This window comes from Microtus pennsylvanicus, chromosome 6 (genome assembly GCF_037038515.1).
Source record: "Microtus pennsylvanicus isolate mMicPen1 chromosome 6, mMicPen1.hap1, whole genome shotgun sequence".
In the NCBI taxonomy this organism is placed as follows: domain Eukaryota; kingdom Metazoa; phylum Chordata; class Mammalia; order Rodentia; family Cricetidae; genus Microtus; species Microtus pennsylvanicus.
Window position 1 is genome coordinate 128,106,843 of NC_134584.1, and position 14,160 is coordinate 128,121,002.

Genomic DNA, 14,160 nt, shown 5'->3' on the forward strand with positions numbered 1-14,160 from the left:
GACCTTGAAATGCCATGAGGCTGGAAAGCTAAGGATCCAGCTGTCAAAGCCACGCCTTTAGTCCTACTGATATTGCTTGGTAAATTAAAGACTCATGTGGTCAGAAAAACAGAGAGAGATACAGTAAAGAGAGCGTCAAAGACAAAGAAAAATTTTAAATGATTTACTGTGTGTTAAAAATATACGCAAGCTAAAAGTTAAAGTTCTTAAAGTAAAAAAGAAAAGGAAGAGAGTTGTTGTGTGTACACACCTTTAATCCCAACACTTGGGAGGCACAGGGAGATAGGCCTCTGTGACTTCAAGGTGTGGTAGCACACGCCTTTAATCCCAATGCCTGGAAGGCAGAGACAGGCGGATCTCTGAGAGTTCAAAGACAGCCTGGTTTTCAGATATGCGCTCAAAAAGCAAAAAGTTAACGTAGGAATGTCACAGCTTAGATTCTTAAGTGCCTAGTGATTTAAAGGCGCAAATCAAAAGTGCTCCTGGATAGTAAAAAATTGCAGATTCACAATAAAACAGATTCAGACATAAAGGACCATACTGTTGGATGAATGTACGTAGGCTTGAGAGAGAGAAGAAAAAGAATATAGAGAATAAAGTTAATGGTTTAAAAAGAAAAAAGTAAAAGTAAAGTCTTTAAAGAGACAGAATAAAGTAAAGTGATAGAGTAAAACTAAGCCGCGTAAAAATGAAAAATTCACAAAGAGTCTGGATTATGTACATTGTGTTTTCTTTAAAATTTTTGACTGTGAAGGAGCTAAGTACAGAGAGACATTTCATTACATGGGCTGCCAAGCTAAACCAGAATGGATATAAGGGTATTACGATTTCAGAATTTGGGTCTAAGGATATGATGCTTTGGAGAGAGTCTTCTTTTGTTTTCACAGAGGATGAGACCCTGTTCATTTCTTCTATTCCGATTTGGTATGATGGACCATGTCCTCCTGAAGGGTTGCTGTGAATATCTTCAGAAAATTGCTTCGCTCAACTGCCAACTGAGATGAACCTGGCACACAGGTTATACCATGAAAGACCTAATTAACGACGCCCCCATTCAGCAGGAAGCAGTTTGGAGAGAAAAAACTGCGCCCATGTTCCCAAAATATTGTTTATAAATGTTCTTTTACATTTAAAGGGGGATATGATATAGACATGAATAATTTGCATTAGTATAGATTTTGCTTTATTGATAGAGATTTAAGGTCAATTTTGTTATATGTATAAATGTTTCTGATGTAACTTTTACTTGATAACTGTTTTGTTATATGTAATTTTGCTATGTTAAAGTTAAAGCCTTCCTTTTTTTGTTTAAACAGAAAAAGGGGAAGTGATGTGGGAGTGTCATATATCAATCTGTTGATTTCATTGTTTAAGCAATAAAGAAACTGCTAGGCCCATTTGATAGCCCCACCCTTAGGTGGGTGGAGTAAACAGAAGGGAAGGCTGGGAGGAAGAGGAAGTGAGGTCAGACTCCACAGCTCTCCTCTCCGGAGCAGACGCAGGAGAGACGCCATGCTACCTGCTCCAGGGAAGACGCACACCATGCCCCAGCTCCGACCCAGGATGGACTTAGGCTAGAATCTTCCCGGTAAGCGCACCTAGGGGCGCTACACAGATGATTAGAAATGGGCCAGAGCAGTGTTTAAAAGAATACAGTGTCCGTGTAATTATTTCGGGCCATAAGCTAGCCGGAGCCGGGCGGCTGGGGTATTGGGGACGCAGCCCAGCCGCCGCTCCATATTACTACACCATGGTGTCCCCAAAGGCCACATGGATGTCCAGGGTCTAGGCTGCATCCTGTGGCCATGTTGGTGTCTGAGGGCTATGATGCCACTGGGGCGATGGTATCATCTGGGCCAGGACTGCTGCCTATGGTCATGTTTGCATTCATGGCTCTACCACAGCCAAGGTCTGTGTTGATGATGTCCGTGTCTCCTGATATCATTGAAGCTGATGCCAGGGGTCTGGGATGCCTCGTGTGGCCATATTGGTGTCCAAGGGCCTTGATGCCACGGGGCCGTGCCAATTCAGGTGGCCTGCACAGTCATACAGTGCCAGGCCTGGGCTGCTGCTGTAGGCCTTGTCTGGGTCCGTGGCTTTGGGCTGATGTCCATGGCTCATGTTACCACGGGGAGAGGGGACCATCGTCATAGGAACCATGTGTGTTGAAATCCCAAGGCTGTGCTGAGCCAGCCCTGTTCCTCACTGGCACCAGGATAGCCGGCCCCGCCCCTAGCTGGACACTCCAGCAGAAGAGCTGGCAACACCCCCCACACACGGGAGAGCTGAGCCCAGAACTCTGAAGAGATGGCCTCACCCCTCACAGGCCCCAATGGCATCGGCCTAGAAGAGTTGACTCTGCCTCTCACCTGAGGGGGTGGTCCCAATGGCCCAGTCCGACCAGCTCAGCTACCATCAAGACTCATCTTGGGCCGTAACCTCTGCCCCATCTATGACCTGCTAAAGTGCTTGCAGGAACTGGTCCTGTGGAACAATAAGGGCAGGATCTCCATGACTCTGGGCAACAACGGGACATCTGAGAAGAGTTTCCACGAGGGCCCAGTGGTGGTGATGGACCAGAAGCCAGAGGCCTTGAACCGGACCGGTGACTCAGTGCAATGAACATTTGTGGGTGGGGCTAATTGGACAAAAGGGTAGACTGTGAGACAGACGGCAGCTCCCAATACCACTGGGAAGAATGAAGAGGTGCTGGAAAGATGGAAGATCAACGTAGGTCTTTTGCTCAGTTTATTTTGTCTTTAATTTGAGGGGAGCGCACTGCAGGGGTGAGGGACGGATATAAAGGAACTGGGAGAAAATTGGATTAGGGTGCATGAGGTGAAAATTTCAAAGACTCAACAAAGGTTTTGTTTTGTTTTTTGATGATGGCATCACAGAAACTCCACCGTGGGTTCTCCACACAGCTTGCAGGCTGTTCTTCAGCGGTCAGCATCTCCTCCCCAAACAGTTGTTTACCCTTTTTTAATACTGCTGGGAATGAATCCCATTTGTTCCTTCAAATGTGTGAAAGTTTCCCTTCTCTCCTGGAAGGAAAGTTTTTATTCAGAAGAAAGTGCTATTCAACAATTAGAATGTTGTTCCTTTTTGACAGCAACCACAACAACCAAGTAAAAGCCAGGCACTTCTAATCCTAGCACTAGGGAGGTGGAGGAACGTGGGCACAGCTGCTCAGATTCCCTGGGCTTGCTGTACAGATTTACCTACGACAAGAATTTCAGGCTAGTGAGAGGCCCTGTTTCCAATAAAAAGAAAAAAGAAAAAAATTCCCTAAAGGACTGAGAGCCTCCAAGGCTGTCCTCCACTCTCTACACCCAAATGCACAGACAAAACAAATGGGTGCTTATTTTTATTAAAATATTCTTATTTGACACATAACCGTAACATATTTATAGGGTATGGTGTGACATACAATATGTACTGATCAGATTAGCATTATTGCTGTACCTGTGACTGTCTAAGTCTAATTTACTATAATATGCACCCGATTCAAACAAGTATATAGAAAGAAAATTTTGTTTGGCTCCCAGTTCGGAGATGTCAATCTGTCATCAAACGTTCCTGTTGCACTGGGCCTGTGGTGAGGCAGTGGGTCATGGTAGAGACTTGTGACTGAGCAGAACCACTCATGTGTAGTGGGAAGGAAAAGAGAAGTACAAACCAGGTCCCATGGTCCCCAAACTGGGCACCCCAATGGCCTCAAGACCTTTTAGTAGTTTGCTACTTCCTAGCAGTGCTAAAGTGGAGACCAGACCTCTAACACGTGGGCATTTGGGGACCATTTAAAGTCCAGACTATTAAAAAAATAAAAAAAAATAAAGTCCAGACTATTGTAGTCGGATTAAACATGAAGAGTCTCTTGTTGGAGATTTCTAAGGTCCTCTCTTTAGGGACTTGAAATAGTTAATTGCTGTCACAGTAGCCTGCTGATGTAGGACATCAGCAGAGAGCAATGTCTCAAAAAATCCTGCACCCCCTGGTGGGTTTCTGTAGCCCGGCTTCCTCCCACAGAACTAGCAGGAAGCTTAGCAGTTGAGAAGTGAAAGCAGCCTTGCCATGCAGTTAGTAAAATGCTTGTAAAAGTAAGCCTCACTTTCTGGACCTTCAGTGAAGAGCTCAGAGAAAGAGTGGATTTCTGCACTTTACAGAGCTGTGATGACACCCCATGTTAGATGGGACAGGGAGGTGACGACCCCCCACTCACTGCTGGGCTTGTTCCTGGTCCTGGAGAGTCATGTCACTCCCGGGGCACGGCGCTGGTGGTCACTTCTAGAGGAACGGGCTTCAGTAACTACACATTTACTAAACAACATATTTTCTAGTTAACATATTAAAATTGTATGTTATTCATAGACTCATAAGTTTAACAAAATTACAAATCGTGCGCTCTGTGTGTATAATTCCTTGTTTTATTTATTACAGGTGTGAAATGCTGTAATACATGCCTGCTCTGCATAGTGAACACTAACAGCAAGGCCTGAAATTCCGAAGTTCCACCTTTGTACCAGGTGGGGGCACTCTTGTTTTCTCCCAAATTTACCTCTTAGATGTAGGCGACAAAAAGGGGTAAGGAAGGTGTGTGCATAAGAAATACGATAAAAATGTATTATTTACATGTATGGAAATGTAACAATGAAACCAAATATTGTTAATACATGCTAATAAATAAAGAATTACTTCTCAGTGACAGGAAAATATTACTGTTCTAAGTACCATTAGTTTTCCTTTTCTTGTTTTGTTCTTGAGATTGGTTCTCACTGCATGACCTGGCCTGGAATTCACCAAGTAGACCAGGACAGCCTTGAACCCATGCAGATCCTCCTGTTTCTACTTCCTGGGTGCTAGGACTGAAGGCTTATACCACCACACCAGCTGATAATCTCTACTATGAATATTTTTTTATTCAATCATATCTATTGATTTATTTTCATCAGAGTTGCCAGCAGTAGTTTAAAAAAATGTTTAATTCTCAGATGGGGTCCCTAAAATCAATCTCTAAATTTATTGGTCTAGGATACAGCTTGGACAGCAGTAAGCTATTTTTTTTTCTGTTTGTTTTGAGAAAGGATCCCTGACTTTCCCTCCTGAGTGCTGGGGTTATAGACTCGTGTTGCCATCAAACCCAGACCTTTGTGAATGCTAGACACACAATCTACAAACTGAGTTAGTTCCTCAGCCATATTTTTAGTCTTTTGAACATCCTAGGCTCCGATTCAGTTTCCTGACTGTGGAGACTATAGGCATGTGCCACCACCATGGGCTCTGGCTTCAGGAGTTAAAAAAAAAAAACAACAACACTCCAAGGGCTTCTGACAAGTGAACAGAAATAGGAACTGCTGCTGGGGCATGGTGTAATTAGGAACAGGTTTTATGGGAGCCAAACTGCAGATACAGGCTTTCTAACTTAGTGTATAATTCTCTGGAGGATTAAATAAAGCAATACAAATAACGGTCGTTCCAGAGCTTGCAAAGTCAAGCACAGTAGCTCTTCAGGTCATGCTCATCCCAGCTGTGCTGGGCCTTGGTGCTTTATCTTTGCTCTCTTGCTCCCCATCTTTCCCTGGTTAGTGTCCGTCCTTCCCAGGGACCACTATCCTCTCAACGCACTTCCACGGTGATAGCCTATGACCGCTGTGTGGTCGCCGGCTCCAGCTGTTGCCTGCACATTGGCTCCCCCGCATTCCAGAGCCCTTCTGCCTCACCTCCCGACCCTCTATCACCAAGGAGAAGGGGCTGATCATCACTGCCTTCCTCCCCTGGCCCGCTGAGGCACTCTCTGCAAGGCCTCTGACTCTACTGGCTAGGGCAGTCTTTTCTGTATCTGCCCTTTCTCCCCAGTGAGGTCTCTATTGGGAAGGACAGGATGGCTGTGAACAGGAGTTGTGAGGACTCAGAGAGTACCCTCCGTCAGTCAAAGACCCAAGGGTCAAGCCTTTCAGAGACCAGGTGGAAAGTGTGTGACTCTGAGATACGCTGGTACTGTGAGTCCTGACTCTTCAGTTATGGTTGCCCACAGGTGTGGACTATCGATAGAAGAGTGGGGCAGTGGAAACAGGTACAGAAATGGGAGGGGCAAACAGTCTAGGCCCAGCTCTGTTCTGGATAGAGTGATTTTTACAAGTGCAGCAATTACTTTTTGTTAACCTGTAGCAAGGACTATGTTAGACCGGTGGTAATTTGAACAAGAACGGCTCCCATATGTTTGAATGTTTGGTGCTTAAGTGGTGGAACTATTTGGGAAAGATTAGGAGGTGTAGCCCTGTTGGAAGAGTCATTGGGGGTGAGTTCTGAGGTTCCTAATGCCCACACTGTTCTCTCTCTCTCTCTCTCTCTCTCTCTCTCTCTCTCTCTCTCTCTCTCTCTCTCTCTCTCTCTCTCTCGTGGCTACAGATCAGATATGAACTCTCAGCTACTGCTCTAGTGCCTTGCCTGCTGCCATCCTCCCTGCCATGATGGTCATGGATTCTAATCATCTGGAACCGTGAGTCACCAATCAAATGCTTTCTTGTATGAGTTGTCTTGCCCCTGATGTTTCTATCAGGGTAACAGAAACATAACTGAGATCTCCCCAGGACTTTGTATGCACCGACACATGTGTGAGTGGTTGCCTCCACTGCAGCTTCTGTGAAATCAGGCCTAGACACTGAGTTCTGTGGGTCACACAGGCCTGGTCACTCGTATGTCCTCCTTCCTGGACAGCCAGAGCAAACCAAAGCAGTTGCTCACCCCACCCCATGGCTAGCCTCCTTTTCCAGTGGCGGGTCCTCTCCTCGGTGTGTTCCCTAACACCTGGTGGATGACAACTGAGTGCATCCTTGTGTAACTCTGAAGGACATCCCATGGCCCAGCAGATCTGCCTCTCTCCAAGGAAATTGTAAAACAATACATCATGAAGCAAGAAAATTGTACCCTTTTGCTATGGAAGTGGGGCATTACATTGCCATTCCTTAAATGGCAATTTTTAGAGTTTAATACTTGGGATGTTAACACAGAAGAATTTAATTCAATTGTGGCTAATAAAATTGTGAGTGGCAGGGATCTCTTGTGGCACCTTACCCTGACATAGGTCTGGGGTGTTTTTCTTAAGAAGATGGCTATAGAATTCAGAGTACAAATGCGTGCAGGTCCACCGAGAAATAGAACCAACACTATCAAGATTTTATTTTTTCAGAGTCTTTAGTCCAAGATTGGTTTCAAACTTTATTTGTAGCTGATGATGATTTTGAACTCCTGATGGGGTCACAGACATATGCCGCTGTATTTATCGTATGCAGTGCTGGGGATCGAACCCAGGGCTGTGTGCATGCTATCCAAGCCCTGGAACAACTTAGCACTTGGCCCAGCTCCACCATGGCTTTTTCAATCAAGAAATCAAACTGCTCTCTCCTGCAGTTTCTGGAACCTTGTTGTACCACAAGATGGCAGTACAGCATCAACCTTTTAAATCAATGACAGGCTCCTGGCCCTTGTTTTGAGCCTCCCCAAAATGTTTGCAGGACTCTCACAAATTGATCCTGTTCTGCAATTGGCTCTGTGTGATTCGTTGAGGTGTTGCAGGTGCCCACAGCTCAGTCAGTAAGGAGGGGGAGAAATGAGGCTGCACCGTCTGTTTTTCTATTAACTTTCCCACCTCTGTTTACAGCACTCCCAGGTGGCCTTTCCTACACAGCAAAACCAAAAAGTCCCGCAGCAAGTGACTTCAACAAGCTTTGGCTTCCTGGTGGCGTTAATCACATTAGATTTTATTTACTTTGATCTTCTGGGCACACAACAACCACATTGCCTACCCTCAGTTGATAAGTCTTAACACTTTTTAAATGTTAAGGACAGGCCTATATAGCTTACAGTGGTATCTGAGCAATCACCCTGTCCTTTGTCTGATGTGCATGGGCCTTGAAGGGTCCTTTACTTTTCCTGCCCTCTCAATCAACTTTGGGTATCATTTGGGTGTTGACAACTTTTGTTTCATGTATCGGCTTTCAAAGCCCAGGGCTTCAGTGCCAGCCCAGAACGCAGTCAGTCTGCTGATCACAACAGCAGGCCTTTTCCACAGAACGTCCCTAGAGTGGAAGCAGTGCTTTTTCTTGATTCACAAGTTTGTTAAGTTGTGCACACTTAACGGCCATCTTGTAAAAGTTATCACTTATGGCATTTTATGAGTATATATGGAAAACGAACGAGCTAAGAGCTTCAAAGTATGACAACTCCCCAAAGTCACAGTTGAAAATCATCACCAAGAATACCATTATGTCAGAAAAATCAGCAAGTTAACCGAAAACGTTTAGCTCTTTTCCTTTCTACAGATGATAAAGCCCTGGCCCCAACTTTGACCTTATTACTGAATTTGCAGAGTTCATGGCCAGTTTACACACACACAGCCCCCAAGTCAATAAGTGAGATGGGAGTGCATTTAGGAACCTAGGCCACAAAACAGCAATTATTTAACGAATAAAACTGCTGGCAAGGTGCCCAATTTTTCAAAATAAGATGGGCATGGCAGCTGAAGCTTGTATTTACATTACATGTCTAATTTAAAAAAATCCAGTTAACACAAATCGTGACTTCGGAAGGGAATAGAAAATTAAAAAATAAAACACCCATACTTCTTCAGTGAAGGTCGATAAAATAAGCAGTCTTCTTCTTATGCATTCAGAATTTAGTCACTAAAGGAAAACCAAACTGCTAAGAAGGGCACCCAGGGCCCCTCCCCATCCACAAGGCTGGACTCCAGTTATTAGCAGGGTAGCTGCCAGTTTATCTTGATTGACAGGTTAATAGGGGACCTGGGGCTGTCTTTTCAATATGAACATATAACCTTACCAATTACTTTTAAATTATTGCTAATCTTCCAGAAATTAAAAAAGCCTACAGAAGAAAATTATCTGAAAAATATCTGCTGAAGAAGCATTTCCTGCAAGGGGTTTGAAAGGTCCAGTTCAGAAAATTTACCAGCATTTAGTCAATAGAATTTACTGAGGATTTTTTTTTTTAAAGAAAAACTTGTAGTTTATAATAGTTCATTGGTTCAATTAGGAGTGAAAAAGAAGGGAGTTTTGTAATGCAATTGTCCAGCAAAGGAAACCGCTTTAAATTGGGGGATTATGTGCACAGACCACCTGTGGGGTATTCAGAGCCTTTTCCACAATGCACAACCCAGGCCTAGCTGCCTGCGGGCTGGCTAACAAAGCCCTGGAAAGCTGCTGAAAAGGCCGTGCGCACTTGCGCCTCTGGTCTTCACTAACTGTTACAAGTCTTCGTCTCCTCTCTCCCTCTCCTTTTTAAAGTAAAAGTCCCACATCCCTTTAATGGACGAGCGGTAAGGCTCTGCGGTGGCCAATTGGTCTGCACCAAGAGGAGCCAGGCAGCAGGGAAAGAAACTTCAGACTACACAGCACATTCGGAGAGGAGAAAAGATCAAAGTTTTTCAAACTCAAAAGACCAAGTTCCCTACAGATTAACCCTATTCATTTAGCTCCTCTTAAAGGAATGATGTGCGGAGCCACTGGGCAGACAGGTAAAAAGTTCAACAATTGCCAGCACATTCTTCTGCTGATTCAACAGCCTTCTGTTCAAATAAATTAGCTTAGTCTTGACAGAGGAACAATAGCTTTTTTCTCCAGGAAAAGCAGCACACTTGGAACACACAAGCACGGAGCGCTATTAAGAAGTTAACCCATTCGTTTAATCTGTTAGCTAGCACCTGCCCTGCTACACCAGATTGTGAAGTGACTTACAGAGTAGAGGTGACCCGTGGCTTCAAATACTAACCTCCAAATTTTAGAGTGTGGCCAGGTCTGTAAAAGGTCAGGACTTTCAAAAATCACAGACTGGAGACACTTACATAGGGCTGCTGTTTCAAATTAAGCGACATTATACCAGCCAAATAAACAGGCTGGGTGGAATGGCAGCCTTTGCAAACTGTCCACCCACTCACACAACACATGCCAAGGTGAGCTGTCACTCACAGGTCAGCAAAGACAGACCATGAAAAACACCATCTTTGGGGGAAGGTGCAAAAACGCGATTCTGATTTCAATTCAACAATGACATTTACTTTGCTAACAGTTGAAGAACTAGAGATTAACAGGTAATTGTGTCCATGCCTAAAGTCAGTGCACAGAAGGGCAAGCCAGAAAATGTCCATTTTCCCACATGTCCTCAGCAAGCATAAGGGGGACAGTTCAGAAGACTCGGGGGACAGGGTGGTATTTAAATCATTTATCAAAAGTCATTTTATTGACAAAATAGAATACTTATATTTGTTCTTACAGGGGAAGCCTCTAAACTTTTTACAGATAATGTACACGTTGTATATCTTTGGATATATACATATTTTACACTTTTTCTTTTCTTTTCTTTTTTTTTACAATTTAACAAATAATTATATAAATACATCCTCTAATGTAAGAAACCCGTATTTACTTGGGGTGTATAATTAAGACATCTCTTGTTTATTTAAGGCATCTGCCTGGTCATTAAGAATACCCAAACCGTGCAATCCTACAAGGTAGCAGTCGTCCCTCCTCCAGGGTGTGAGGAGTGAATTTATGCAGGCGGGGTTGAGGGTGAAGCGGTCCCTCGGGTGAAGTCTGCAGCTTGACCTCAAGGCTCAGCCAGGGTACCCAGGAGGTTTCCAACTCTCCTAGCAGACTGAAACCATTGCCTGGGGGAGGCGCTCCGGAGCGTCGGAGGGGAGGGGCTGGGTCTGGGAGGCTTCAATGCCAGGTACTTTGTTCTAAGGGAGTCATTTAAGTCCCAGCGGCTAATGGATACCATTAAGAGTTCATTATCATGCTAATAGCAATCAACACGGTGAAGGGGTGGGAACCCCGGCCTGTCTGGGGTCCCTAAGCCGCCCTCGGGCTCCCCCAACCCCCACCCCTCTCCGCCCCTTCTGGGCGTCCGCTCAGGGTTCAGACCTGGGACAATGGCATCTGTTTAGGGTAAGACATGGAGCTGGCAGTGCCAGATCGCCACGTCAGGCCGGTGCTGACGTCGCTGTAGAGAGATCCCCCGCCTCCGCCGGGTCCCCCACCCCCGCCTGGCCCAGGGCCGCCGCCCCCCGGGCCGCTGCCTCCGGCTCCCGCGCCTACTGCTGCGCCTTTGCTAGCCCAACAGCAGCGGGTGCACAGCGCGCGCCAGGACTCCAGAGTCTTGCCGGACCAGACCCATACGCCCGACGTGATGCCAACCACCAGACACATGAAGTACTTGAGCATGAAGACCGCGTAATCCGGCCTGCGCGCCTGGTCAGGCTGCAAGTCCCTAAGGCATGGGCAGTTGTGAGTGGCCTCCCAGCGAGGACGGTTGTGCTGCTCATAGAAAAGGCAGGCGACAACGACGGCGGCGGGCACCGTGTAGAGCACGGTGAAGAGGCCCAGGCGGATCATGAGCTTCTCTAGCTTGTGCGTCTTGGTTGGGCCTCCTTGCTGCTTGATGACCGAGCGGATTCGGAATAGGGACACGAAACCAGCCAACAGAAACATGGTGCCAATGAAGAGGTAGATGACCAGCGGCGCTAGCACGAAGCCGCGCAGGTTGTCGAGGCTCTGGTTTCCCACGTAGCAGATGCCCGCCACCGGGTCGCCGTCCACGGAGCTGAGCGCCAACACCGCGATGGACTTGACGCTGGGCACTAGCCACGCGGCCAGGTGGAAGTACTGTGAGTAGCCCGCGATGGCCTCGTTGCCCCACTTCATGCCAGCCGCCAGGAACCACGTGAGCGACAGGATTACCCACCAGATGGAGCTGGCCATACCAAAGAAATAAACAAGGAGGAAGACCACCGTGCACAGCGCGGGGCCGGTGGTCTCATAGCGCACGTGCTGCTCCACTGCTCCCAGCTCCTCGTACTCGCCGCGCGCGCCCGGGCCGCTCGCCCCCGCTCCCGCCGCCCCCGCGCCAGCAGCAGCGGCGCCGCCAGCACCCCCAGCTCCTCCCGCACCCGGAGCGCCACCGCTGCAGGCCACTTTCTCGTGCCCTGCCACCAGGCGCACCAGGTAGCCGACCGATACGAAGAGGTAGCAGGCGGAGAGGAAGATGATGGGCCGTTCCGGGTACTTGAAGCGCTCCATATCTATGAGGAAGGTGGAGACTGTGGCGAAGGTGGAGACGAAGCAGAGCACCGACCACAGGCCGATCCAGAAGACGGTGAAGGCGCGCTCATCCTGACTGAAGAAGGGGTTGTGGCAGGGCAGCGCGCAGTTGGCGATCTGACCCGTCTTGACGCGGTTGTAGAGCGGGTGGCGTTCGTTCGACACGCTCACCATCGGCGCGCGGCACTGGCACCCAGGCTCGCAAGGAGCGGCGCCACCACTAGGGGGCCTCGCCTTCCCGCCGCGCGAGGGGGGCACAGCCGCCGTGTCCCCGCCGCCCCTGCCGCCGCCGCCGCCGCCGCGGTGTGGGGGCCTGGCCCCTGGCGGACGGCCGTGGCCGCTGCCTGAGGGCGGCTGCTCGCCGGGCGGCGGCGGCGGCAGGCGGCGCGGTGGGCTGGGCGCGGCCGTGGTGAGGTCGGTGCGGTTGTAGTCCATGCACAGAGTGTCGGGGTTGCCCTGCTCCGGCAGCCGATCGCAGCGCATGCGGTCAGGCCAAGCGAAGCCGTACTGGCGCATGAGCGGCGCGCAGCCGGCCTTGGCGCGTTCGCACACCGAGCGGCAAGGCGGCAGAGGCTTCTTGTAGTCTTCCAGGCAGATGGGCGTGTACATGCTGCACAGAAAGAACTTGAGGTCGGGGGAGCACTGGATCTCCACCAGGGGCCAGAACTGGTGCACTTCCAGGCCCGCCTCATCTTGTGTGTCGTGGTTGAACTGGTTGGGCATGTAGGTGTAGTTGTAGCCGATGCCCTTGCACAGCGGCACCGTGATCTCTTGGCATGCCAGCTCCTTGGCCGAAGCGGCGGCGGCGCCGCTCGAGCGCTGCAGCAGCGCCAAGGCGGCTAGCAGCGAGGTCACTTCCAACAGGTAACCCCACTCCATGCTGCGCGCCGCGGCCCCACGTCCTCTTCCTCTAGACGGCGCGCAGAAGGGCCCTAGAGGACCCAGAGAGGAATCGGAGGAAAGGGAAAGCAGGCGACCAGCGGGTCTTGTGCTGCTTCTCCCTGAGGAGCCGAGAATCTGCCAACAATCTAGCCCTTTCTGGGCAGCGTTTGTGGCAGCAGGGTCGCAAGCCTAGGCAGAAGTCTTCCGGCCCTCCCCCCGTGCCTCTCCTGGGGCAAGGGTGACCGCAGGCGCGCCACAGTTCCACAGGGTCTGTCCTACGCCCTCCGGGTCGCACTCAGCCCTCCCGGAGCAAAGTGGTGGCCCCTGGGTTCATCGTCCAGAGCTCACGCAGGTCCTCCTGCACGCCCAGCCACTTCGCGTGGCGCCCAGCAGCGAAGGCTCAGAGGGCGGCGCGCAGCAAGTTTCCTTTCGGGCCGCAGTCAAGATGGCTGTGCCTGGCCGCTCGCCTCTGGGGTCACACCTAGCGGCCCCTCTCCGAGCCCCGAGGGTTCATGTCCGTCCCAGGCCCCACCGCCACAGCCAGAGTTCCGGGCCCTCCGCTGATCAGGCCGCCGCCGCCTCCTCACTCCCGCGTCGGTCCCAGTCGGTCCTCCTGCATCTGCCGCCAGCGAAAGTCCGCGTTGCGTTCTGGCCACAGTCGGATAGGGTGTGCAGGCTGTGCCTTCTTGCGAGACCAAAAAACAAAAACAGAGCAAAAGGCGGAGGGGACACCTGAGGGCCGTGGTCCGCGCCAGCAGCCGCCTCCACCTCCGCAGGAGCTGCTCCCTTCGCCCAACTTCCCGGCTTCGGTCGGCTTGCGCCTCCAGGCCGGCTCATGAATATTTATACAGCCTGTACTTGATCTCCGCCCCCTTCTGGAATCACCAATCACTGGGCGATAGGGCGGAGTCTATGCGCTCTCAAGGTTCTGCCTTCCTTAAGGAAGTCTGTAGTTTGGCGACTGGTTTTCTGGCTTTGGGCGGGTGGAGAGTTTAGTCACCTTGGGACTGACCGCACCAATTGAGCTTTTACGTAGACTGTCTCCACAGAGCTCTGTGCTTCAGAGATCTTGGTCGCATTTCTCCGAGTCTGTACCTGGGTACTGGGACAGTGTTTTGATAGTGAGTTGCACCTCCCGCGACTCTCCGAACCTGTTAAGATCCAG

The 14,160-nt window shown here is 49.4% G+C and overlaps 1 protein-coding gene across 1 annotated transcript; it reads right to left on the reverse strand.

The window, feature by feature from the left end:
• Nucleotides 1–10,048: 10,048 nt before the first annotated feature.
• Nucleotides 10,049–13,808, reverse strand: Fzd8 (frizzled class receptor 8). Its single transcript, XM_075977747.1, has one exon. The coding sequence runs from the start codon at nt 12,990–12,992 to the stop codon at nt 10,932–10,934; it is 2,061 nt and encodes a 686-aa protein (XP_075833862.1). The 5' UTR covers nt 12,993–13,808; the 3' UTR covers nt 10,049–10,931.
• Nucleotides 13,809–14,160: the final 352 nt, after the last annotated feature.